Genomic DNA, 26,174 nt, shown 5'->3' with positions numbered 1-26,174 from the left:
TAAAGGCCATCTTGAGATAGTCTCTGGATTTATCAGCAGGACCCTTGAAAGCAGTTCACATCATCTGACATTAGGTGATCATGGTGTTGACATATACCCAGAAGATTAAGAATGGGATCAACAATGATCCTGTAGCTTTTGGCAACGGTACTCATACGTCACAGTGTATAATTGATGGATGATGATTATTTTTGTGGTATAACAATACATAGTAATGATACCTACTGCTATGTCTTCTCACAAAGTTCTTTGGCAATGAGAGCATCAATTATTATTTCGCTTTTCTCATTATGGACTCTTCAAGTCTTTCAAAATAATCTTGCTTGCATACTTGAAGTGTTCGGATGAGGTGTTGTGAATGTGTGATTTAATTCTTTTCCTCAAGGCTAGGCCCCTCTCGGGATAAAACTTGCTCCTCCACGAGCAAATAGTGGCACAAAAAGATATGTAATTGTTTCTTATGGAAATCTGGCAAGATAATACTTATGTTTCTCGTTAAGGAACTGTTTAATAATACAGATGCCAGTGTAAGTATAACTGGATTTGGCCCCTGATGTCAATGATTGGAAATAGTGTTCTTTTCCATATGAGAAAAACATGAGGTCCATCTTAAATACCCAGCCAAAAGAAGTTGTCATTGAGCCACGTCAATGATATGTCAATGATACAGACATCATTGGTATAACCCGGTTGGGAGCTAATAGTTGATACCCGCAGTTTAGAATTTTTACATCATTTAAAACTTTAATGTGACTTTACTTTTAGGATTAGAGGTATGAAAATGTATTTTAATGAAGTCATGATTACGATATTAACAGAGGAGGAATTTGGAGAAGGCATTCCTTCAGAACATTCTGTATTGTTTAGATGAGCATGAACATCTGAGCATCTGAGTAAAGGGGGAAAAAGCGAAATCAGAGCCTCCAGTGTGACCTGTGTTTTAAGATCTATGATATAACCCACTCTGAAAACAGTACATTCATCAGGTGTACTGATGGGTTACTTACTGATGGGTACGAAGGGTTACTTAATTTTCAACATAATTTCCTTCAATGACAAAATAGCTAGTCAGGTACCTTTTACCACATGAAAAAGTTGTTCCTAGGTATTGGCCTCACGGGAACATTTTCATGATAGTCAATGATTGCCTTGCGTTCCGAGGTTAGTCTCATACAATTACAAATAAGTGTGTCCTATCAATGTTTGGTGTCAAAGCTGAATATGGTTCCAGAACTCCAAATGACATTGAGATATCAACGTCTTACAATTCAAGTAGGCACAAAATCACAGTAGAACTCTGTGAACTTCTGTTCTAAAGACATCGCTGTCATGGAACTCGGATTTTTCATCATAACTGTTATGAGTAATTACCTTTATCAGCTCAGTGAGTATAAAGCTCTTAGAGCTCTGTTTCTGAAGTTACAATTTATATTCTTGAGTAGAACCATGTATTCAGCTTCTTTTTCTTAACGCACATTCTATGATTGTCTATATACTGAAGAGCAAAAATGAAATGTGAATCCAAACAAGATTGTCTTATACTGTTTCTAATTGTATATTTTAAGTTTGGAAACCCTTCCTTAATCAAGACTTCAAGTAATAATATGTTAGGATGAAATTTATAGGACCAAAATGTCCTTTATTCTAATCTAAACAATTCAATTTATTCGTAACTTATCAACATGACTCGATTGTCCACAAAAGTTATTATTGATGACATGATTGTTACTTTAGTCACATTATATGGCACATGCACAAACAGTTTTAACGAAGGCATTTGTTAAATGCTTTGATGGCCTGAATTGATGAAATTGCAGAGACTCTTAGATCTATATCAGTACACTTGTCAAAGGGCATGCAGTTTCTTGTAGCTGTTGACCAAGAGACCTTGTACAAAAACATAAAATAAAATCGTAAGAATATTCCAATTTAGGAACCTCATGGTAGACTCATTCTCATAGTGATCTGACATGTCACCAGTTCCATCTCAAGCTCTGTGATAACTATCTACAACCCACACATTGCCAAACATTACTGTTTCTGAGTCTACATTTGCTTCCTTTGCATTTAAATAACTTGTGGATGTTATCCCAGAGTCTGGGTAATGTTGCACCTCATCATTGAGAAGCAAAAGAATGGGCTAAAATAATGGTGCTGACCACGTAGGCTGTTTTAAGTCAATTGTTGGCAAAATTAGCTTGCATCTAGTAATCAAATAATGTTATTTAATAGGGTGGAGTCTAAAGACGTGTTTTATCTTTTTTCACTTATAAATTGATCACCCTTATTTTTTTTTACTTCTCTGTTGTTTCCCCATTACCTAGCATCATAAACAGTTGGTAAATATTTTTGAATAAATGAATGTGTTGACGAAATGTCTCTAAAATATAAAACTATACTTTGGATGCAGTTATAATCTGTCTAAATCCCAACCTCCTTTTCCTTGTTTTTTTTTTTACTGGAAACATTAGTTTTCCTGGGAGTTGCAAAGCTAGAGATTATTGTGCCTGTGCTTATAATGTTTGTGTGTACATCCCTTGTATGTTTATTGCTATCTTAAAATATTTCCAAAGACATTTTTAGGCTTTTAAGTTCTGTTTATGTGTCCCTTTTATTTGCCTGCTCTTGTAATTATTTAATTAAATACCATTTCCTTGCCAATAGTAAATATATTTAATGATAAAACACTAAAACCACTTTTTATGTGACAAAAAACAAACAAATGTGCTCTCAATTATTTTTATTTAACATTGCTCCGGAGATGCTGGCCAATGTAATAAGAGATGAAAGATAATAAAACATAACTTTTGGAAGACGCAGAGATAAAATGCCATTATTTGTAAGCTGTATGCTTGCTTACTTTGGTTCTCCAGGTAGAAAACAAAATCAGACAACAAAAGAAAAATACGAGTTCAGTATATAGCAGATTCTCAAGATGTGGTCCCAAGACCCTTTCAGAGGTTTGATGTGGTCAAAGCTATGTTTTTGAAAATACTGAGATGTTTTTGCCTTTTCTGCTCTCATTGCCTCATGAGTTTACAGTGGAGTTTTTCCAGAGGCTATGTGATGTGCTCTCCAGTAGGTTGAACACAGAAGCATATATTAGAATCTAAATGTTTTCTATCAAGCAGGATATTTAAGAGATTTATAATTATAGCAGCACTCTCAACAATAGCCAAATTATGGAAAGAGCCTAAATGTCCATCAACTGATGAATGGATAAAAAAATTGTGGTTTATATACACAATGGAGTACTACGTGGCAATGAGAAAGAATGAAATATGGCCCTTTGTAGCAACATGGGTGGAACTGGAGAGTGTGATGCTAAGTGAAATAAGCCATACAGAGAAAGACAGATACCATATGGTTTCACTCTTATGTGGATCCTGAGAAACTTAACAGAAACCCATGGGGGAGGGGAAGGAAAAAAAAAAGAGGTTAGAGTGGAAGAGAGCCAAAGCATAAGAGACTGTTAAAAACTGAGAGCAAACTGAGGGTTGATGGGGGGTGGGAGGGAGGGGAGGGTGGGTGATGGGTATTGAGGAGGGCACCTTTTGCGATGAGCACTGGGTGTTGTATGGAAACCAATTTGACAATAAACTTCATATATTGAAAAAAAAAGAGATTTATAAGTTACAAAACAGTGCCTCACTTCTCACTATTTTTTTTGTTTTGGAAAACATAATAATCTTCATAAACGTAGGTTACTTATGTTAATGTATAATGGCCTTATTTTATTTTTACATGAATTAATCAAAAACGTTTTGAAAATTAGAAATTCCAATAAATATAGTAAATATCAAAAGTTATAACTCATATATACAAACCTCCTTGATGCCTTCAATAACTTTTGAGACTATAAAGTGGTTTTGAGGAAAAAAAATGAGAATTACTAGTGCAGAGAATAGGCAATATATATTTGTGTATTCAGCAGCTATGACTAGTTATAATTTAAAATGGAAAAACATAAAATACTTAAGAATAACCTTACAGACCTATGTGAAGCATATATAAGTACTTTATTTCAGGAAATTAAAGGGGACTCAGTCACTGGAGATTCATACCATGTTCTGTGATAGGAAGTTTCTCTATGCATTAATGTTCAGTTTCCTTAATTAATTTATAGATTTCATATATATCCAAACAGTGGAAATATGTTCAAAATTAGCTTCATTGTGTGCTGTGTGCATATATGTGCATTTATCTATATTTGTGTACATTTGATGGATAATAAAGGAAGCATTGTTATTTACCTTTACACACGATAAAGGATATATAAATGTAAACAATTCTTATCAATTCACTAAGGATAAAATATTAATATTAGAGGTAATAGCATTGCTAAGCACTTGTAAATTGTTGGGAGGGCAGTTGTAAATTATAACAACCTTCCTGGACAGCTGCTTGCTACTATATATCAAGAACGTTAAAATATTCATAATCTTTTTTTAATGTTTATTTATTTATTTTGAGAGAGAGAGAGAGAGAGAGAGAGAGAGAGACAGCACGTGCATGCGTGTGAGCCAGGGAGGGCCAGAGAGAGAGAGAGAGAGAGAGTCCCAAGGAGGCTCTGAAGTGTCAGCACAGAGCGGGAAGCAGGGCTCCATCTCCCAAACTGTGAGATCATGACCTGAGCAGAAATCAAGATTCAGATGCTTAACCAATTAATTGAGCCACCCAGGTGCCCCCAAATACTCATAGTTTTTAATGTGGCAAACTTATTTCTAGCAATCTGTCCCAATGAAGTATTCAGAAATGAAAAAAATATATTTATACATAAATATGTTCAGAGCAGCACTTTTCATAATAAGAAATTTTAGAACAGCTTATATGCCTACATATCTGGCAGTGATTAAGTAAATACGGTAATGACAAAGAAAAACTACATATAGAAAAATATTAAGTAAAAATAGAGTATATGTTTCATATATTTCATAAATCCAACCATGTAAAAAGTATAGCAAAACACCAGGAATAGATACTTTAATACATTAACAGTGTTTATCTCTGGAGTCTGGAATTGTGGATAAGTTTTATTCTTGTTATGCCTTTCTGTATTTTCCTAAATTTTTTATAATAAATATATATTGTTAAAATTTTTTTTTAAATTTTTTTAACGTTTACTTATTTTTGAGAGAGAGAGAGCAAATAGGGAAGAGGCAGAGGGAGAGGGACACACAGAATCCGAAGCAGGCTCCAGGCGCTGAGCTGTCAGCACAGAGCCCGACGCGGGGCTTGAACCCACAAACCATGAGATCATGACCTGAGCCGAAGTCGGACACTTAACTGACTGAGCCACCCAGGCGCCCCTATATTGTTTAAAATTTTAAGAGAGCATGGCCATTTAATTAACTTTACACAGAACTACTAAAGTTTTAGTTTATAAGGTAAAACAAATCAGACAAATGTAATTTTATATTGCATTTTCAGCTCTGGATTACATGCTCTTTTCCATCTGACGGTAACTTTCTGGGGTAGTGCCCTCCATTTTCACAGTGCAGTTTTTGTCCATTTGCCAATAGACTGAGCTTAAACAAATCACTTTACCTCTCTCAGTATTTAATTTCCTTGTCTATCAAATGAAGCTCCTTCCAATTTTAAAATCTGGAAATTAAATGATAAAGATCTCTAAAACTATACGCAGAAAACACCTTTTCCTACGATCCGTATGTCTCTCTTTTACTACACAATTTTCTCCTAACATGTTCTCTTCTGTGTTTTGTTCTTCTGGATATCCCTATCCTCTGCTCAACATCTGATGATTTAGGAGATTATAATGTCATCTTTCTGTCTGTCTCTCCTTACCACTCAAGGCAGTGTCCAGATCCTAGTGTCCCTATATGAATATTGTTGATTGTCATCTAGGGGCTTTTGGTGATATTTTGGTGATGCTATGAGATTGTAATCGAATTTATAAAGAATCTGCAGAGATTCTAAGAATCTAGATATACATGGAGTAACTTAAGTTTGATAGTGAATTGCTATTGCCTTTTTAAAAAAGCATCTTATTGTTATATACACTCTACAGCTATACACAAACCAGGCTTGGCTGAAACATTCAAAATGATTAGCACTTTGGAAATAACCTGCTTTTTGATGAAGCTTTTATATATTATTTAAATTGTAAGTGTGCAATATTTTTGCTCTGTGTTGCTTCCTAAAAAAATAGTAGTTGATTCAAATAAGTCACTCAATATGCTAACAGAAGAGATACAAATGCATATTGGTGCAGTATGATATGCTCCATACAGATCCATTCACTTGATATCAGATACAATTTTCTTATCATGTAACTTATTAAATTCTTTAGTAGAAAGCCTTAATCTGTATTGTACACTCCAAATGAAAAAGCAAGCCTTAAAATGGATTCTTTGTCTAATTCGTCAACTAGGGTGAAATATGTGCTGTTTGATGCCTCCGTGTGATTTGTGTGTACTGATAAATTTCTTTTTAAACTTGCAGCAAATAGTGGCAGCAATAAATGCAGGGATTATACCTTTAGGAAACACCTCCAATCAAATCAGTCACTGGGATTTGGGAAGTTCCTTCTTCTTTGCTGGCACTGTTATAACAACTATAGGTAGGAGACAACTTATCTTGTTTTCTAATCTTGGTACAGCTTGTGAGCTAAACTTCATGTTTGAATTTTTCTTTTATGGCGGGTCAATTTGGTCTATAGCATGTAGAAAACTAGACTTTCGTAAATGGATTTTGAAAAGAACGTTGAAAGGTTTGAACAAAGGGATGGTGGAAATGAATTCGTTATTGTACCAGAATACTAATTTATGTTTAAAGTGCATATGAACCCCAAAAGCAGTGTACTTGAGTCATTTGACTAATGGATAGGGATGTCAGGAAATGGCTTGAAATGATGATTTTGGGGGGGGACAAGTGGTTTTAAATTTTCCTGCCTCTTTGATTCTTTAGTGTAGAAAGAAAACGTTTGAGTACCGTTTTGACATTCTTTTCATGAAGTTCTTATCTGATATGACCTTTACCAATTTGTAAATTTTAACTCTATAGTTCAACAGATTATCCCTGTTCTTATATGCTTGCCTGTCATGATTGCTTCAGGGATTTTTAAAAATATATTGTGTTTGCAGTAGTGCACATGTGTAAAAAAACCAACACCGAAATATGAAGATTACAAAAAGAATTAAAGTCTAAACCCTCGCTGTTTGCCTTCTACTCATGTTGTTTGTTATAAAAATCTAAAAAGGACCTCATAGTGGAACAGGGTCTCTTTTTGGGCTTGACTGTGCATACACTCAGCACTTTCTAGGAAGCAGAGAGGGTGTATATAGAGGACTTTTCTTCTGGTAGTTAGTCATTCAGTGCCCAAGAAATATCCAGAGGCTATAAATACAGACCCCATAGAGCAATCCATGCTTGCCATGCCGTGGGGATTAGGAAGGGTTACAGCTGTCTTGTTACATGGAAGGAGGTGGGTTTAAAACATAATTTTCAAGATAGGGAAGGAAATGACTCATCCCAGTTATGAAGGAATTTTAAGTGGAAGAATTCTTCCCTTCGACATATGCTTGTGATGAGATTTCCTCTCATGGGCCTGATGTCTGATTTTGGGGTGTGAATTACGATTCTAAAAGTTTTCATGTTATTATGTGATGCCATTGATAAATTATGAAGTGGATAAGATTTTCAAATCAGTACTTTATATCAGAGTCCTAAATAAGAGGACAGAGACAACGTATGGATGAACTCTTGCTTAAAATCTTCCTTTGGAAAAAAAAATTTGTAGAGTCTTGTCATTATCCAAATCCACCATAATGACTCTTTGTGCTGGATCACTTGCCAGTGAAATAAATACCTGAGCGTGTTGATTTTTGCCTTTGTTGAGAGGTCAAGGAACTATATTTACTTTTCTGTTTCCAGCAGCTAGGTCAAAAGTGGTGTGGCTGTGAAAATCTGGAAGAATGGCAACCTGGATTTCTAACCATAATGACAGGTTAACCTCAGAGCTTAGACATCTTGGCCATTTCTACTATGGAAATAACTGTTTATTGTGTAAACTACTTAGAGTCTAGAAGAGAAAAGAAACTTCACAGACTCAGTGAGAGTGGTTTGTTTCTGCCCAATGAAAACTCAAAAGTCCAAGTTATAACTCTTCATGACCACCACTAAATTATTCTGCAAGAGACTTAGTCATTATGCTGACTTACTGTTGCATCCTATGTTTGTAAACAGTCTCATATCTTGAATCCCAAATTCAGTAAGTTTTGCAGACATATACTTCAACACATGAAAAAATAAACCATTATTACCAGCCTTACCCCAAATTATAGCCATTAAGCACAGTAGCTGATTATTTAGGTTGTTTAGGTAGCTACCTGACAACAGCCCACATTCTCTACTGTTCTATCTCAGGCTTTAGTCTTAGGTGGATTAAGTCATTCTAGGTCACCCACACTTCCTCCATGGTCTTTTACTCCTAGGTCAAGGTCATCTCCTATGACCTTAGAACAGATTATGATCTAGGGCAGGATAAAAATTTTGGCTTCTTTATGCGTGTCCTTTTGACACTTAAGTCATCATCCAATAAAATTCAAAGTATAATTATTAATCTTTGTAATGACAATAATTATGTGAGCTTTGAAGTGGTTTTTAACAATCACAGACATTGTAACCTCTAGCACTGGCTGCATTGCATTAGTTATTTAAAAAAAGAATTTGAGACAGTTTTGTAGAATAAATTACAGGGGCTTTTTTTTTTTTTTTTTTTTTTTTTTTATTTATTTTTGGGACAGAGAGAGACAGAGCATGAACGGGGGAGGGGCAGAGAGAGAGGGAGACACAGAAGCGGGAACAGGCTCCAGGCTCCGAGCCATCAGCCCAGAGCCTGACGCGGGGCTCGAACTCACGGACCGCGAGATCGTGACCTGGCTGAAGTCGGACGCTTAACCGACTGCGCCACCCAGGCGCCCCTACAGGGGCTTTTACACGGTGCCTGGAACAGGCAGTGCTTGACGGAGCTGTGTTAGCTACAGTTGTCCAAGATGCGTCTATTTGGTGTTATCAATTTGCCTAAGAAGCCAAAGGGACTGTTATTATCATTGGAAATATGCCCAAGGGAAGTTTAATGATACAAAACAGATTATTAAAACTTAAGGCCTAATTTCACAGTTTCTCTTCATATATCTACATACTCTCCAAAGTCATATGCTTCCAAACCCTGCACAAATTCCATTCCACAGTTGCACAGGCTCCAGTCCATTCTTCGCTGTTCTCAAACCTCACTTCCAGTCATCAGTCAGTTCTGTTGGCTCTTACCTCAGAGCACATCCACAGTTAAACTGCTACTCACCATTCAGACTGCCGCCATTTTGGTCCAAGCCGGCATCATCTCAGTGTCAGCATCCTTGCAGAAAGAAACCTTCTACTGAGAGCATTTGTGTGCTTTACAATGCAGAGCACACACCATATTCCTCCCCACCTCACTTAGTAAGATGCAACTAGTTCCGTGAGGTTAGGGATTTTTCTGTGTTTGCATCTTTTGTGCATCCCCAATGCTTGATCCATAGGGGGTGCTTAACAATTATTTTTGGAATTTAGTAACAAGTAGGCATTCTAAATGGTCTGAACTGTGGTTTGCTGTAAATTACATAATGCTAAATTGACCTATTATGCCACATTCTTAATAGCTCTTTAAAAAAATATTTATTTATTTTGAGGGGGGGAAGGGCAGAGAGAGAGGGAGAGAAAGAATCCCAAGCAGGCTCTGCACTATCAGCGCAGAGCCCGACGTTGTGCTCAAACCCGTGAACCGTTGAGATCATGACCTGAGTCATGAGTCGTATGCTGATCAAGAGTCGTATGCTTAACCCACTGAGCCACGCAGGCGCCCTCATTCTTAGCTCTTTTAGCAGATTTTATGACCAACTTTTTTGTTAGTTTGTTCATTTATTTATTCAACAAATAATACAGCACCATCATTCTGCTGCTATAAAGATAAAAGATAAATCGGTTGAGCCTAAGTTGCACACAGACCAGTCAGGAAGGCCAGTGGACAAACAGTCATTTATAATCTAGTGTGTCACATGCTATGGGTTAAGAGTATTTAATGGGAACATCTAGGAGCTACATGTTACAGAGATACTGGGATAGGTAGATGGATAAGGAAGGGACAAGGGATACTTGTCTTTTCTTAGTAAATGTTATCTTAGTGGAGACTGGAAAGAGAATTAGGAGTTTTCCAGGTGAGTGAAGGTGGAAGGGGAACATCATCGGCACTGGGAGTCTGTGTGGGAGAGATTAGGGCTAGGGAACAGTATGTTCTACTTGGGAATTGCAAGTTGTCTAGAATTGTTGTTTGCACTTGAAGGGATTTATCCTCAGAACCATGTAAATCAGCAAGTCAATGTAAGTAGCTCCTGTTGAATCAGGGCTATTTCTGCCACTGCCAGGACATAAAAGATACAGTCCCTGCTTGCAATCCAACTGGGGAGATAGAATGTACACTTATGAAATAGCTGAAGAATAACAGAAATGAGTCTTGTATAAGCAAATGTTATATGCAACAGTGGCTTAAACAATGGAGTAAGACTGAGCAAAAGGAAAGTACATGTGGGCTGGAGCTGGGACGGAAGGCTTAATTAGAGAAGTTGGATTTGAACTATGCTTTGAAGAAAATGTTTTGGTTGAGGTCAATGGAGGGGGAAATAGCCTCCCAGGTCTGCGACTGAGCAAGAATACAAAGAGGTATGAGCTTGGTTTATTTTGCGGATAGAAAAGTAAGAATTTGTGTAGAGTAGAGGAATTGTTTAAAGGAGTAGTGGTTAATATTATTGGCTGGTTCAGATGGCAAGAATTCAGCTGAATATAATTTGAGTTTTGAGAATTTGGGACCTACTACAATAAGACAGAACATCCGTTGGTTTTGGGTTTTTTGTGGTTGTAGTTGTTTTGGAGAATGAAGTGACAGGTTGCAAGTGACTTTAGAAGGTGCATCTGTCAAGAAGAGGATGCGTGGAGACTGACAGTTGAGAGAGCAATTAGGAGACCGTCTCAGTGACCCACAGAAGGATGGGAGGGTTCACTGAGATGGTTGGAGTTGATGTTGCAAGAAGAGAGGAAGACAAAATGTTGAAGTAATTAGCTGCAGGATTCAACAGGCCTTGGTGACTAACAGAAGTTGAGTATTGAAATGAATATTTAAGCAGCAGGCTTGCAACTCCTAGACAGGGCTAGTCTAGCCCGTGAAAAGAATTTTTTTCAATGGCCAAGATTCATACATTGTGTTCTATTCGGAAGCTTCACTTTAGTCACCCTTCCCTCAACTTTTGCTTGTTTGTTCTTTGATTCAGACAGACTAGGAACGCAAGGTGGTAGATTTGTTCCCGGAGCTCTCATTAGGGCTGAAGAGACGAATGATCAATCAGGACATTAAAAAAAAAAAAAAAACAAGACCATTACTGATGACAATAAATGCCACCCAAGAAGTTCCTGTGTGGTGATAGTAGATAGAGGGGGGAGCACGTGGGGGGAGGTGTTCCGAAGGAGGCTGATTTAAGATCTCTCTGAGCAGGTGACCTCAAAGCATGAGAAGACGGCAGCTAGGTAGGGAAGAGGGCCAAGATGCGTTCAGGGAGAGGGCCGGCAATGGCAGAGAGCCTGAGGGGGACAGACGTGGGCATGTTCAAGGGATACGGATGAGTCCCCGTGGCAGGACGTGGAGGAAGAAGCAAGGTTAGCGAGATTAAGAGGAGCCAGGGCGTCTGGGACTCAGGAAGTCATGACAACATTCTGAATCCGGTGGGAAGAGCCGCTGAAAGATTTAAGCACATGAGAGGGATGATGTGACTCAGCTGCCATTCGGAGAGCGCGAGGAGAAGCAAGAAGACCAGAGAGAAGGTTGTCGCATCAGTCCCTGTGAACGAAGATGTCGCCTTGAACCGAGGAGGTGGCGGCGAAGAGGGTAAATCGTGTATCTGTCCGCTTTTTGCCCTCCTCGCCGCCACCTCGACAGATATGTGATTAAAAAAAAAGAGAGAAAGTTCGCTGATGGAAACACACTTATCCCTAAGAACAGAGCCAAAGGGGGACTACTCGTGTTTTCTCTTCCAAGTTATTTGAAAGCTAATAAGAAATCACTTACGATCACTTACGATGTTGGCAAAAATGATGCAATGGATAATACTTTGAGTTCGGTTTAAAGATTAGAATAAGATGTCAGATGATTTTATTACCTGAAGGCATTCAAATGTAATGAGATTTTCCCCAGCGGAAAGTAAATTGGAATGCCAGGGTCAGGATTTGCCCAAGCTTATCGCTCAGTCACGATCTCTGAGCGTCAGAATGCAAATAACAAGGGCACCACTGTGGACTCTAGCAACTGTAAGATCCTGCAAGCATCATGTTGAGGCTTATGGAACACATTTCCTTGGAGTGGCAGTTCTCCTATTTACAAAGGACTCTTGTTTTCTACCACTTCAGTGTAGAGATTGAAATCAGTTATGCAGCTTCTATGTTTATTTTTCCTGTATTTTGAACCAGCCCACCGCCTTCAGTTCGCTTTTACCTAGATTCAGTTGGTGAAGCTGTTATGACGATGGTCACACATTTACTGTGAACCCCTATTTCGCCTGTTTAACATAATGCCTAATTGATTAGAAAAAGAGCAACAAATAACCAAAAAAAAAAAAAAAAAACAAAAAAAAAACTAAAGGTTTAGAATCACTTTAACCAGCGGTTCCAAATCAAAGAAACGTCAGTTTGGGAAAGACAGAGGCTATATTGTAAACTGGGAGGCCTTATGCATGTCTTTAGCAGGGAGTCCACCGTTTCTGTCGGATATGGTAGAAAACTACAACTGAAAGAGTGAGGGGAAAATTGTCCGACTATTTTCTGTTCAGTTTGGCGATTTCATGAAGCTGCAATCCGAACTGGGAAATGAATAGACTTGAAACGGTGGTGTAGAATTTGACAGAGAGCATTCTCCCAGAGGATGATGTTGTTGTAAGCTTTGGGTGTTGAGTGTTATCTTATTAATGTAGTACACTCATTATTCTGTGGCATTTCACTAGTCTCTCGGCTGTCCTCAGAGCATTGCAGATTGGTTTTCGGAAACCCATTTTAAAGGAAAATTAAATGTTTTTAGGCAGCTTAAAAGGCAATCTTGCAAGGTGACTTCTAGTTCTGACCCTACAATCTCATCACATTTTTCTTTATGCCAGTTTGTTAAAGTGGATGAGTATTTTTTCCAAAATAAGTAATTCTGGCCTTGTGCAGCTGAAACACAGACGTTGAAATTAAGAGATTGTTTTGGATCTTTGATTCTGTTTCTCCTCCCGTCCACTTAAATTAATGAAAATAGAGCCTATCTCAGGATATTAACATATGTTCCTGTCACTCAAAATCTTCACATAGGTTTATTTCTTTTCCAAGTTAACATGCATTTCTCAGAGAAGATATCTTCTGAATGGTAGTTAAGTTTGCAGAGTGCAAAATCACATTTGATAAGCAATAAAGCAGAATTATTGCATAAATATATTGTAAACTCCAAAGAAATAATGAAATAGATTAGTCATCTTTTCTCAGGGCATAGATTTGTTACATCAGTCACAAAGAAGTTCAATTCAGAACGCTTAGTTCTTAGAATCCCGTGCTGATTGGAAGGAGGTTGAGGAACATTAGGAATATAATCTTCCCGGGAGTGAGGCAGCATTTTTGTTTGGTTTTGGTAGTAGGAAAACACACAGCAAGACAGTACAGGTTTAACAGAAACTGAAGGTCCCAGAAAGAGGAGGGCTGGCTATGATAATAGCATAGTGGTCGTTCATTTGTTGGGTATGTTCACATCAGGAACTGCTTGTACTCTGAAAAAAATACGCTTTTATATGTTTCTGCATGCTTTTGAAAAGTTTGCAATAACCTATTTTTAATCTTCTGGAAAGCTATCACTGTCAAATGTTGTGATCAAGAAATTCCTCCAAAATTGGAAGCAAGCAATTGTCACAAAGTTCATGCCCCGTAAGAGATACAGAATCCACTTTTTTCTTGCCTTCTCCCCCTTCTCAACCACTGACATGGAGCATGGTTTACCACGGGTTATCAATTTTGTAGAGCATCTGACTGACCACCAAATATCCAAGCGCTGCTCTGAATGGGATTAAAACTAGGAGAGATGATTATCAAAAAAAAATACTTTTTGTAGCTGCCTCCAATAATTCATTTGATAATAACTTTTGTCTGGACCTGTCTCCTTTCAGCTAGTAATTATGCTACATATTTGTTTGCTTCCCAATCCTTTGCATGTGTGTGAAATTCTTTAGACTTGTGCAAACTTACTCTTGGAAAATTGGCATTGTTATTTAAGCGGTGCTGTAAATGTAGCGTGATGTTTACAAAAGACGTACCTGTGCCAAATGAGGTTCGTGTGCAAGTATGGTGGTTTGGGTGGATATGAAGTACAATGTACATGTGACTAATTCTAACTGGAAATTGGAATTTCACGCAGCCAACTCTTGGTTCTGACATCCCATTGGGGGTGGGGGGAAACACTGATAATAGGAACAATTGAAAGTCACTGATAATAGGAAGAATTGAAAGATTAATTACAAATCTTCAGACTCTTCCACTTTCAATTTTATTATCAAAACAAAAGCAACAAATACATGGGCAAATTTCGTTGATGTATTTCACCTCTCCCTTAATGCGCTTAGGCTCCCCCCTATGCTATCAAGGCGTAAAATTTCCAAGGGCAAGCGGCAAGAGAAGAAAAAAAGGAAAGGAGGGGTATGAAAGTCATAAGCTGCCCAAATTGCTGGTTCAAAGAATGTGCGTTTTCATAGGTAATTTCAGTGGCATTTGTAGATAATGGAAGCTGTGTTTTAAGTTAAAAAAAATAATAGATCTGGTCATGATTTCCTAATATACATTGTATTACAGCTAAATAATGTGCTGGGCATACTTATGTAGACACTTCCGTTAGTTTTACTCACATAGTATAGTTTAGGATGAACATATTTCTCCCTCTTTTTTAAAGGAATGATCCAATAGAAGGGACATCACATTTCACTGCAGAAACTCTAAGTCCAGGTTTTCGTGCCACTAGCTAGTGTTGTATTGTCGATCTAGTCGCTGTTGTATTATCCTTAATATTCTTGTTTGTCAGTGGGGCTAGTATTTCTCGCAGAGCTATTGTGAAGGTTAAATAAGATTATGTACGTGAAAATAGTTTACATCCTGAATGACAGTACATTAGAGTAAGCTTTTATTAGAGTAATTTTTATTACCTTATTATTAAAATAAGCCAATATTATTTTTTGCACATTTATTTATATTACTAATGTCAACATAGAAAGAAATACATTTTTCTTACACCTTGAATGCACCCATTTTCACTCTTATAATACATATCGTGTTTGCCTTCATGTAATTTATTAGGGTTTGCTCAAACCAGTTATTATCACAATACTAAGTGCCAGATTTGACTAGTTTCTTCATGTAGTTAACGTGTATTTTGGTTTAATGAAATGAGCTGATTGGTTATTTAAGTGACCTATAGATAATCCACAGTGTGATCACTGAAATAGTATATAATGTAACCTTGAGGTATTACTATTAGCTGAGTATAATAAAGATTAATATTTGTGTGAATCTGTTTGCTATATGATTTTTTAAAATGTATGCCTTTATATTAGTTAGGATATGCTAAGTTATTTCCTGTAACAAACAATCCCCACATCTTGGTGGATTTACAAAATAAAAGTTTATTTTTTATTCACACTGTATCTTCAGTGTGGATTAACAGTAGGGCCCTGCCCACTGTTCTAGCTCAGAGACTTCGGGTGACACTCGTCCCTCTTTCCGTGGCCTTTCCTGGTCACTTTGGCATAGGGACCAGAGCATGGGAAACTGTGCATGGGAACCTGCACACTGGCTCATGGAGCTTCAGTAAGTGCACACACTGTCTTCACTCACATGACATGGGGGCCAAACCAACTTCAAGACCGTAAGTGGGGAAATGCAATCCTACCCTGTGCTCAGAAGAACCCAGATATTTGGTGATAGTCTTAATAAATGCTATAAACAAATACACTCACTGAATACCCCTTCTTAAAGGTTACTTGATATTCCAACAAACTAAACGTTGACAGAAAGTATATTTTACATTTTGCTTTTCCAAACTATGTCTCCCTTAATGCCAGCACTGCAATGGAATTTTTATTTTTCATATGTAATATTGGCTCCTGTTGAATTATTAGAGACTGTGTTCGCAAACGACGTCCCCACATGGTGGTTTCATCCATGAAACGATCTCAAAATGAACATAAAAATTAATATGTAAAACTCTAATTTTAGCTTTTAGGCAGAAATTCTGCTGTTATTGGTGATGTTATTTAGGGATTCCATTAGCATGTATTTTAGTAATGATCGTTTAACAAAGTCAGAATCATGATGATAAAAACATTAAATCCAGGAAAATAAATTAAAAGATTGAGTTATTTTTGGTGTAGAGGCAAAATAATGCAGGGGTCAGCAAACTGTGGCCCGTGGGCAAAATCCAGCCTGCCGCCTGCTATGTAGTTATTAGAGTACAACCACACCCATTTATTTTAGTATTATCTTTGGCTGCTTTGTACTAGAACAGAGACCATATGGCCCGCAAAGCTGAAAGTATTTACTATCTGGCCCTTTACAGAAAAAGTTTGCCAACCTTGGACTAAAGGAAAGAGTGTAAGGCAAGGAAAAAGGACAGAGTTCATAAATAGAAGCTCTAGGTTTGAGATTTGATTCTAATATTTATTCATTGTGTGATTTTGACCACATCATTTTCTGAGTTTCCTCACATGTGAATATTCAAATGGCTTCCTAATAGGTGAATAATAATAAATATGCTTGCTATCTCATAGGATTTTATGAAAACTCACAGGATAGTATATTTAACAATGTTTAACTACCATGTACAAAATATTGATCATTTTTCAAGAATATACTGGTTTTTCCCCTCATTGTCTAATGAAGGTTGAAATAAGCCTCGTGAACTTCTAGAAGGCATATGGATAAGCTTCGTGTTTTCTGGAGAGGGCGTCCACAGTGTATATCAGGTCCTCAAAGGTATTCATACTCCTAGAAAGGGTTTAAAGCCATTGGCTTAGATAATTTCTACTTTTTTTTCCAGACTGATGTAAAATATAATTTTTGTGGTACTTCAGAAATTTTGTGGTACTTCAAATTTATATGGGTAAAAATCCATTTTAGAAACATAGCAAAAATATGCTCATGTAGATGCTAGCACACTAAATGATCGCTTGGAGAACTAAGGATAGTGCTCAGAAGGAAACCATGTGAAACTACAGTTCTTAAAATAAGAAAATCGTATTCTATTGCTGAGCTCTGAGTGATATTATAGTGTTAGATATTTTCAGTTCTCCAAACTCCTGTGTATTCTGAGTTGTTTTCTGTAACCACAATGAAAAATGCTGTATTTTAGAAAAGTAGAGAACGACCAATCCCAATCCATGATTTTCAGCCTTTCAAAAATTCAGACTTGGGGGAAAAAAATTTCCTGCCAGGAACAGGAGTCAATATATTCTTTGGGGGATATTTTAGGGGGTGGAAATGGTACATTTATGATAATAGAAAGGAGGTTGGTATAATAAAGATACTCTTACTATGGATAATAACCGAAAGAAAAAATAGCATAGGCCTGATTATACATTATGTTTCACAAACTCTTTGTCTTTCTGCAGTGTTTCCTGGTTGACTTTTATAAATGTTTGCTGAAAGTCTGAAGGCGTACCGTGCTAAGTGCCATTCAAAACTCATAGATAAAAATATATAAATCTAAGAAAGATATAAATCAAGGTAACTCAAGACAGGTGTTTTGCTTATGTCAATACAGAGAAGAAATAATACTCTTTTATGTGGCAACATTGGGCATGAAAATAGTTCATGCTGTATACCTTTCCTTAAAAATTTAAATCAGGAGTACAGGTACATGAGTAAACAAGTGAGAAACAAGCAGTGTAAAAACTATGAGTGACAGCGAAGTCTTCTGCCTGCATCTGAGCCCCGTCCCCCCATCATCTACACAGAGGCCACCACTGTTACCATTTCTCGTTATTATTCTAGACATCATTTGGGCGTACATGTAAATTTGTGTGTGTGTGTGTGTGTGTGTGTGTGTGTGTGTGTGTGTGTGATTAATATATACACGGTCCTTTATTATGTAAGTGAAAGCCACTCTCTGCTTTGCTATTTCTGTGTAATATGTCCTGCAAATTTTTTCTCATCACGTCCTGAAGATTTGCTTTATTGTTTTAGCAGCTGCATATTATCCCATTTAAATGATATGTCATATCTCTGTCCCCTTTAATGGTCATTAGTTTTTTGTCATGAGGAACAGTGCAATACTGGATACTTAAATGTTCTATAACATATCTGTATGTGTATATGGCTATGTAGATAATATATCTGTATGTATCTTTGTGTGTGTATATATAGATATGTATGTATAAGATTTCACGTTTCCTTTATCCAGTACTATTTTTTAATAGTCTTTTTGCTATGCTTGATTTTTAAAAAACCATGATCGTGACTATTTTATCTATCAAATTGCATATATAGATTGGTCTTTTCTCATATATAGTGGTATATGATTAAAAGAAAAATGCACAAATGTATAAAAAAGGAAAGTAACTAGATACGATTATGCTTTTTATAGTCATGTTGCAGTGTGTGCTTACTTGATGTAGTTGACATAAGTTGACATCCCTAATCATTGATTTTTGGAAATATTTAACATGATCCTTATGGATATTATAAATTTAAGCTGGTTGGTATGTCTGTCATTAGATAGGTTACTAGTCTTGCAAATTAAAAACTAATAGGGGGTGGGTGATGGGCATTGAGGAGGGCACCTGTTGGGATGAGCATTGGGTGTTGTATGGAAACCAATTTGACAATAAATTTCATATTTTAAATAAATAAATAAATAAATAAATAAATAAACTAAAAACAGTGGCTCAGATCTTTTTTAAAATTTTTTGAGTTTATTTTTTATTTTGAGAGAGACACACAGTGAGAGTGGGGGAGAGGCAGAGAGAGAGAGAGGGAGAGAGAGAATCCCAAGCAGGCTCTGCGGTGTCAGCACAGAGCCTGACACAGGGCTCAAACTCACGAAACCGTGAGATCATGAGCTGAGCTGAAACCAAGAGTCAGATGCTTAACTGACTGATCCACCTGGGTGCCCCTCAGATCTTTTACTATGAACCTCAAAGATACAGAAAGTCCTTCCTTAATCTACTTGTCATTTGGAATGGCTACTTGTTATGCTGTGGTGCTTTACCTTTGTAAAGTGGAAAGAACAATTTTGTATACTTTCTCCAGGCAACGTGATCCAGTCAATCTAATTATTGTATAATCCAGCATGAGATCCAACATGTGTCACTTAAACTGTGAGAGAAAGAATTCAGCATATCATTTAAATACCTTGTCATTAGGAGGGTTTATCTCACAATTATTAGCTTATATAAATCCTCAGAGAGACAATTCTTTCAGTGAAGCTACAGGAGTGGAATAAATATTTGCATGTTTGCAAATGGCTTTCTTGCATGAAAGATCATTTTGTCAGATTCTGGAATCACAACTTTTCCTCATCACAACCCTGAAGATTTTTCTGTATTGTCTTTTGACATTTGCTGTTAGACAGAAGTTTGATACTGACCTGATATTCTTTCCTTTATTGGTAACCTATTTTCCATAAGTGCCTCTGTTTTGAATTAAAGATTTTCTTTTAATCTTGCACTGGATTCATTTATTTTGTTGGGTTTTTTAACCTTTGTTTAATTTTATTTTTGATTATTCTATTCTAATGATTATGTTTTTCCACCATCATGGACACTGACAATTTTTTGTGCTGTTCTGTTCTTTGTTCTCAATGTTCTCTCTCTACTATGTGCCTTTTAAAATTCTTTCTACCTTTATTTTTTCTGTAAATCTGGAAATTCGTTTGTATTCTGTAAGCTTAAGCAATGGTTAGAATTCCTACTATTTCAATTCTCCTTAATTGTCTTAAATACAGACTTTAAGTTTGCAATTGCACAGTTTCCTTTCAATATTATATTATCCTCCCCCATCTCTTTTTCTTTACTTAATTTTGTCTTTAGATGCCAGTAAACTCATTTTTTTTGTTGGCTTTAGGCTCCAGATTTATAATCTAATGATTTATCATCTCCTATTGCGGTTTCCAAACATATTCTGGGTTCTGCACCATTTTCAGAAATGCACTCTTCCTATTCGTTCATTCATTCATTCGCTTGGCAAATATTTATTGAGCAGCTATTAAGTAGTATCTAGATGTTTGGAATACATCAGACAAACAGACAAAAAGCTAGAGAGAGATTTAACACGGAACTAAATTATACAGCATGTTACATGTTAATTATATAGCGGTGGGGAAAAAAATAGACCAGGAGTAGGAGGTATAATTTTAAAGGAGTCTAAAGATGATATTTCTCTTCTAGTTTTCTATATTACTTGCTTTCACTTTGGATCTGTGTTTCTAACCTGTGGACATATAGTGGAGATGGGGCCTAAAAGTTCTTTCTCCTTAATTCAACGTGGGCAGGCTTTGTAGCAGGCTAACATAAGTATAGCTGCATTTCAGTCCACTTCCCTCTCCTGAGTGGAATATCCTCCCATATTCTCCATCTATACACTCTGAATTGCTGCAGAAACAAGGATATAGAATTTTTCTAGCTATTGTTCTGAGCTGTCTTTGAGACAGTCTTATTGCCTTCCAGGGTTAGGCTTTCTACCAGACTGAATTCAGACTAAAAAGGACTTAACCTCGGGTAGTCCTCACAGCTGTGAAAAGATTACAGAAAGGGGAAAAATGTATTAAGAGTTGACGTTTAGGGCAAAATCAAGACTTCTCCTAATTATCTCTCTTTTTTTGTGCTCATGCTTCACTTCAAGGTCCAAAGAGAGTGTGCAAGAAATTAAGACGTTAGGATGCTGCATGTTGTGGAACAGTGGGTATCACATCCCCTCCACACATCACCTCTCCCACCCTCTGGAATCTTTTCTTTAAAATAAACTTACGAATTTCAAACAGATATAAAACAGATAGGTGGATCTATTTGTGCGTGTGTGCGTGTGTGTGTGTGTGTGTGTGTGTATGTGTGTGTGTGTGTCTGTGGTGGGGCAGAGGGTGGTGGGTTGTACCCAAGGGCAGGCAGCTCATTTCCATAGTAAGGCAGGACTTTGAGGTCGGACAGATCTCTGTGAAAACACTGGCTGTGCCACTTTTGATTAGCCTCTATGTGTTTCACTTCACATTTCTGAGCCTTGGTATAAATTTGTTTTAAAACACCTTTTCCAGAAAGTTACTTTGGGAATCAACTGAAAAAAAGATACCCAGTTTTGGATTGGCAAAGCAAGGCATTGAAAGATTAAATAACATGCCTAAATCATGCGGTGAGTATGTGGCATTAGTGAGGTTTTAAAGCCACAAAGCCTGGCTACAGTGTTGGCACTTGTAACCTCTGACCTATATTGCATCAGATGTTGAAAAAAAGTAGAGTATATATGTTTCACCATAAATTTCGAGTGAACCTCCTAATGGTTGAGGGCTTAGTTCTAGACTCCACCTTTCTAGATGAAGGGGCTATGCCATTGTTACCTTTGGAAAATTTACAAGTAGTTTGCAGAAAATCGGCCTAAAAAGTACTGGACTCTGATGTGCCCTCCAACCCTCTTTTTACTTTATAAATATTGAGCTAAGTGAAGTATATCTATCCTTACCATGTGTGAGAAAACCTTGTATGATATTTAGCTAAATGGCCGTAGTATTTTGATGTTGAGAAGATAGTTTTCAAATATGTAAATGTACATCCTTGGTTCTCTTTGCAGTGTATCTTTAAAAAAATAAGATGCACAAATAAATTAGTTTGAGGAAAATTTCATTTGTCAGAATCAAAGAATGCACAGGAATCTAATCTCATAGCAGAGATGGATCTTAAAGATGCCACTGGCTGTTGAATTTAGAGTGACTTTAATCAATGCCCCTTAATGACTTCGGTGATGTGTTCTTTCATCTAAATGACCCACCTTCAGCTGTCATCACTCAGGGTCAGTATCTGGATAATTATGCATCTTTCAGGTAGGTTGGCTTCCACATTCTGTCTTCTGTGTGACGTAGGCAGTGGTTGATGAGTTTTGCATCACTGCCCCAAGGTCATAGCCAAAGCAAGCAGAGTTCCTTACACCCTAATTTCAAGTGAAGTTATAATAAATACACACACTCAACACTTGAAAACTTTGCATTTTATGTCTCCAACCTGTGCTACCTAATGACCCCCCAGTACTTGAATTTCCTTGGCCTCGGTTTTTTGTATTTTTGTAATGATGCCATTAGAATTCGACTGGTCATTTCAACTTTTACATTTTCCAGTTTTGCTTGAAAAAAATTCAGATGCCTGAGATGCCTGGGTGGTTCAGTTGGTTAAGTGCCTGAGTCTTGATTTAGGCTCAGGTCATGATCTCACGGTTCATGAGTCGTTGAGCTCTGCGATGAGAGCGTGGAGACTGCTTGGGATTCTCCCTCTCCTTTCTGTCTGTCCCTCCCCCCCCCCCACTCAGAATAAATAAACTTTAAAAATTTTTAAAATTTCTGTTGCCTTGGGGCACCTGGGTGGCTCAGTTAGTTAAGTGTCCGACTTCAGTTCAGGTCATGATCTCACAGTTCGTGGGTTCGGACCCCGCACAGGGCTCTGTGCTGACAGCTCAGAGCCTGGAGCCTGCTTCCCGATTCTGTATTCCCCTCTCTCTCTGCCCCTCCTCCACTCGCGTTCTGTCTCTCTGTCTCAAAAAATAAACATTAAGAAAAAAATTCTGATGCCTTTCCCCCTCAATTCATGGCACCTTATATTGTGAATTTAGACAAATAATAGACCATCTCAGACAAGATACTGTCTACCAGTCCTATGAGAGAAGTCAAAGTAGTCCCACCAGAACAGCAGCCTACACTGTGGTACAGTTATTATTGTTTTACCACTTGCTAATGAAGGGTGAAACATTCTGATCGCTGCCAGTGCCTGCTTGGCTGTGATAGTGAATGGTGAACTGCGGTAACTTAGAGCACTTCGTTTCATGGATTACTTTATCAGTGCAAGTCACTGTTTTTGCTCCCACATAATCTGCAAAGTGAGGAACATGAAAAGAACATGTTGGCTCAACTCCTTCTAAATTTAAACACGTTTCGAGTGAAAAAGTAAAATTGTCATCAACATCACCATCATTGCCACCATTATTTTTATCAATAGCTGACACTCAGCAGTACCTGAGCCATGAAAGTGACTTTTTATGGCCAGGAGAGTGATTTTAGCTGGCTAATATTCATTGGGACTACTCACCACCATGGGTCAATCACCATACTAAGACCTTTATGTGTATTATGTCACATAATATTCATTACTGTTTTATAAATGGGGAAGCTGAGGCATTTTAGTAATTTTTTAGTAACTTTCTCAGTGATACAGTGGAAAAGCTAGCATTCAAACCCAGATAATTGGGCTCTAGAGCCTACAGTCTTAACCACTGTGCTATACTGACCTCCGTATACTTGGAAATAAATTTGAGTGAGTGTGTTTGACTTATTAGAGGAAAATGATGGCAAACCAAAGATAGCATAGCTGTTTTGGCAATTCAGATCATTAACGCTTACAAAGTCTAACTTCCTAAAATGCAAAAAAAATTAATTTTAATTTAATGTCTATTGTATTACTTTTAGGGCCTTTTGATGATAGATGAATTATATCGTTGTATCATTTTACCACTTATAGTGTTAGAAAATTATTTAATGACACTTGTAAAAGAAGGTGAGGCAAGTTTTCTTTAGGACTATTGTGATAGGTATAACCACTAGAGTGGACTTTTGTGGTAGGGGAGAAAGATTGGATTCAACTCTGAATACAGCAAGGCAAAGCAGGAGTTTACAGCCATGGAGAAGAGAGGGGTGTCAATGGATAGAAAATTACTGAGACGAAACATTAAGGTAAAGGAGGATTTGGGCCAAAACAACTTTCAGGATTCTTGTTGAAGGCCTATCGGGTGATCAGATATCACCTTGGCAGAGGTGGCGAATAAGGAACTCGATCAGCTACAGAGGGTGATCAGATATTTAGGATGGGGGATTCTGTCTATCCTGACTTAGGAGGATTCCTGCTAGAACTGGACTTTACATGGAAGGATACAAGGAGCCCAAGGTTTAGTCAAAACAGAGAGCCCAGAAGAGCCTGAACAAACTTTGATCAGTGAGAGAATCTTTGCCGATAAATAGTACAGTTTTTATTTATTGATGCCAAGTAGGGTCAGTAATATGACATCAAATTATACTGAAGTTCCTATAGGAAAATTCTTTTAACAATACCTTTAAAGTATGATTGCCAGGAAATGTGTTATCATAGAAGTTCAGACTCCTGGCTTATAATCTCTCAAAATGTGGGACAGCTTGTCATTCATATTTTTTGCTAAGAAGTAGTTCCTCATTTTTTTTTTTTTAATGCTGTTGGGTCACTTTTCTCCTTTCTTGGGAAAAGGGGAGAATCAGGTAACAGGCAGTTAAATAGCACACGAATTTGCAGCCATTTATAGAAATACTTCATCACACTTTGAACAGATAGTTGGCCCGCATTTAGCGGTCATGTTTTATCAAAAATGCACATCTTTAAAAGCACTCAGACTCAGGACGACTGGGCGGCTCAGTCGGTTAAGCGTCTGACTTCGGTTCAGGTCATGAGCTCGCGGTTCGTGGGTTCAAGCCCCACATCGCGCTCTGTGCCGACAGCTCAGAGCCTGGAGCCTGCTTCGGATTCTGTGTCTCCCTCTCTCTTTCCCCTCCCCCACTGGCACTCTGTCTCTGTCTCTGTCTCTGTCTCTCAAAAATGAATAAACATTAAAATAAATAAATAAATAAATAAATAATAAATAAATAAAAACACTCAGACTCAAATCTAAGATGGTTTGATGCTCTCTCTGTGAGAGGCATGTGGGGACTGAGAAGAACTTTGAGATGAACCGCTTCCCTTCTCCTGGGTTGTCCTCACTTTGAGTTGTTCTCACCAGGGAATGGTGGACAGACCTCTATAACTAAATGTGCTTGTTCTTCTCCCCTCGCATCATCGCTCTCTCCATCCTCCTGCGTCTCACCAAGCACATCTTTGCATGGGTGAAAAGGGGGATAGGACAAACTTCCAACTACTAAAGAAAAACCTGGGGAGGTTAGGAAATGATGTGCAGGTAGATTATTATCATTTCTTGGCAAAATTATTTTGCAAAGGAAATTTCCTCTCAACTTTTAGCTTTCTGTGTAGGTTATGTAAAAGAATCTTGTTAGCAAGAAATGCTTGGTAGCAATTTAATCAGACATTCATGATTTTAAATATGTTCAAACACCAGCTGAAGAAATATATAAGTTGGGGGGTGCCTGGGTGGCTCAGACAGTTAAGCGTCCAACTCTTGCTTTTGGCTTAGGTCATGATCTGAGGGTTTGAGCCTCTGCCTCTCTCTACCTCTATCTCTGCTCTTCCCTCCCCACTTCTTGAAAGAGATGAATAACTTAAAAAAAAAAAAAAAGAGAGAAATTTTGGAGCACCTGGGTGGCTCAGTTGGTTAAGTGTCCGACTCTTGCTATCGGTTCAGGTCATGATCTCATGGTTCATAGGATTGAGTCCCCCATGGGGCTCTTTACTGACAGCACAGAGCCTACTTGGGATTCTCTCTCTCCCTCACTCTCTGCCTCTCTTCTGCTCATGCACACTCTCTCTCTCACTCAAAATAAATAAATATCAAAAAATGAATATTAAATAAAAATTGAGAAAAAGAAATATATAACTTCCTATAGATTTGCAACTTTACAACAGTGTTGCAGGATTTTATTATGTAAGTTGCAACTGAAGATAGCAAGGGAGCCATCTTGTGAAATACTGTTTGAACTGCAGGCACATGGCTTCTGGGCCAAGAGGAAGTGTGATGAGGTTGAAGTTAAAACAAAATGTCAAAACAGCCCTTTGATTGAGTGACTTTAATTGACACATTTGTTTTGATGCACCTATCTATTCTTTTCCAGTCCAACTAGGTAAAACAGCAAGTATTAGCAGAATGGCATGTCCAGGTTTGGATCCATACTCAGTGGTGTGTAACTGAGAAGA

General features: G+C 37.6%; 1 protein-coding gene across 3 annotated transcripts in view; it reads left to right on the top strand.

The window, feature by feature from the left end:
• KCNK2 (potassium two pore domain channel subfamily K member 2) overlaps positions 1-26,174 on the top strand; it is a 194,184-nt gene that overhangs the window by 103,304 nt on the left and 64,706 nt on the right. For all 3 annotated transcript variants that reach the window (XM_060643824.3, XM_060643825.3, XM_060643823.3), the window contains exon 3: positions 6,463-6,580. In XM_060643824.3, coding sequence (XP_060499807.1) covers positions 6,463-6,580 — 118 coding nt within the window. The remainder of the gene's footprint in view (positions 1-6,462; positions 6,581-26,174) is intronic.

Source organism: Panthera onca, chromosome F1 (assembly GCF_046562875.1).
Source record: "Panthera onca isolate mPanOnc1 chromosome F1, mPanOnc1 haplotype 2, whole genome shotgun sequence".
Taxonomy (NCBI): Eukaryota; Metazoa; Chordata; class Mammalia; order Carnivora; family Felidae; genus Panthera; species Panthera onca.
The sequence above is the reverse complement of the archived record's forward strand: the minus strand, read 5'-3'. Positions and strand labels throughout refer to the sequence as shown.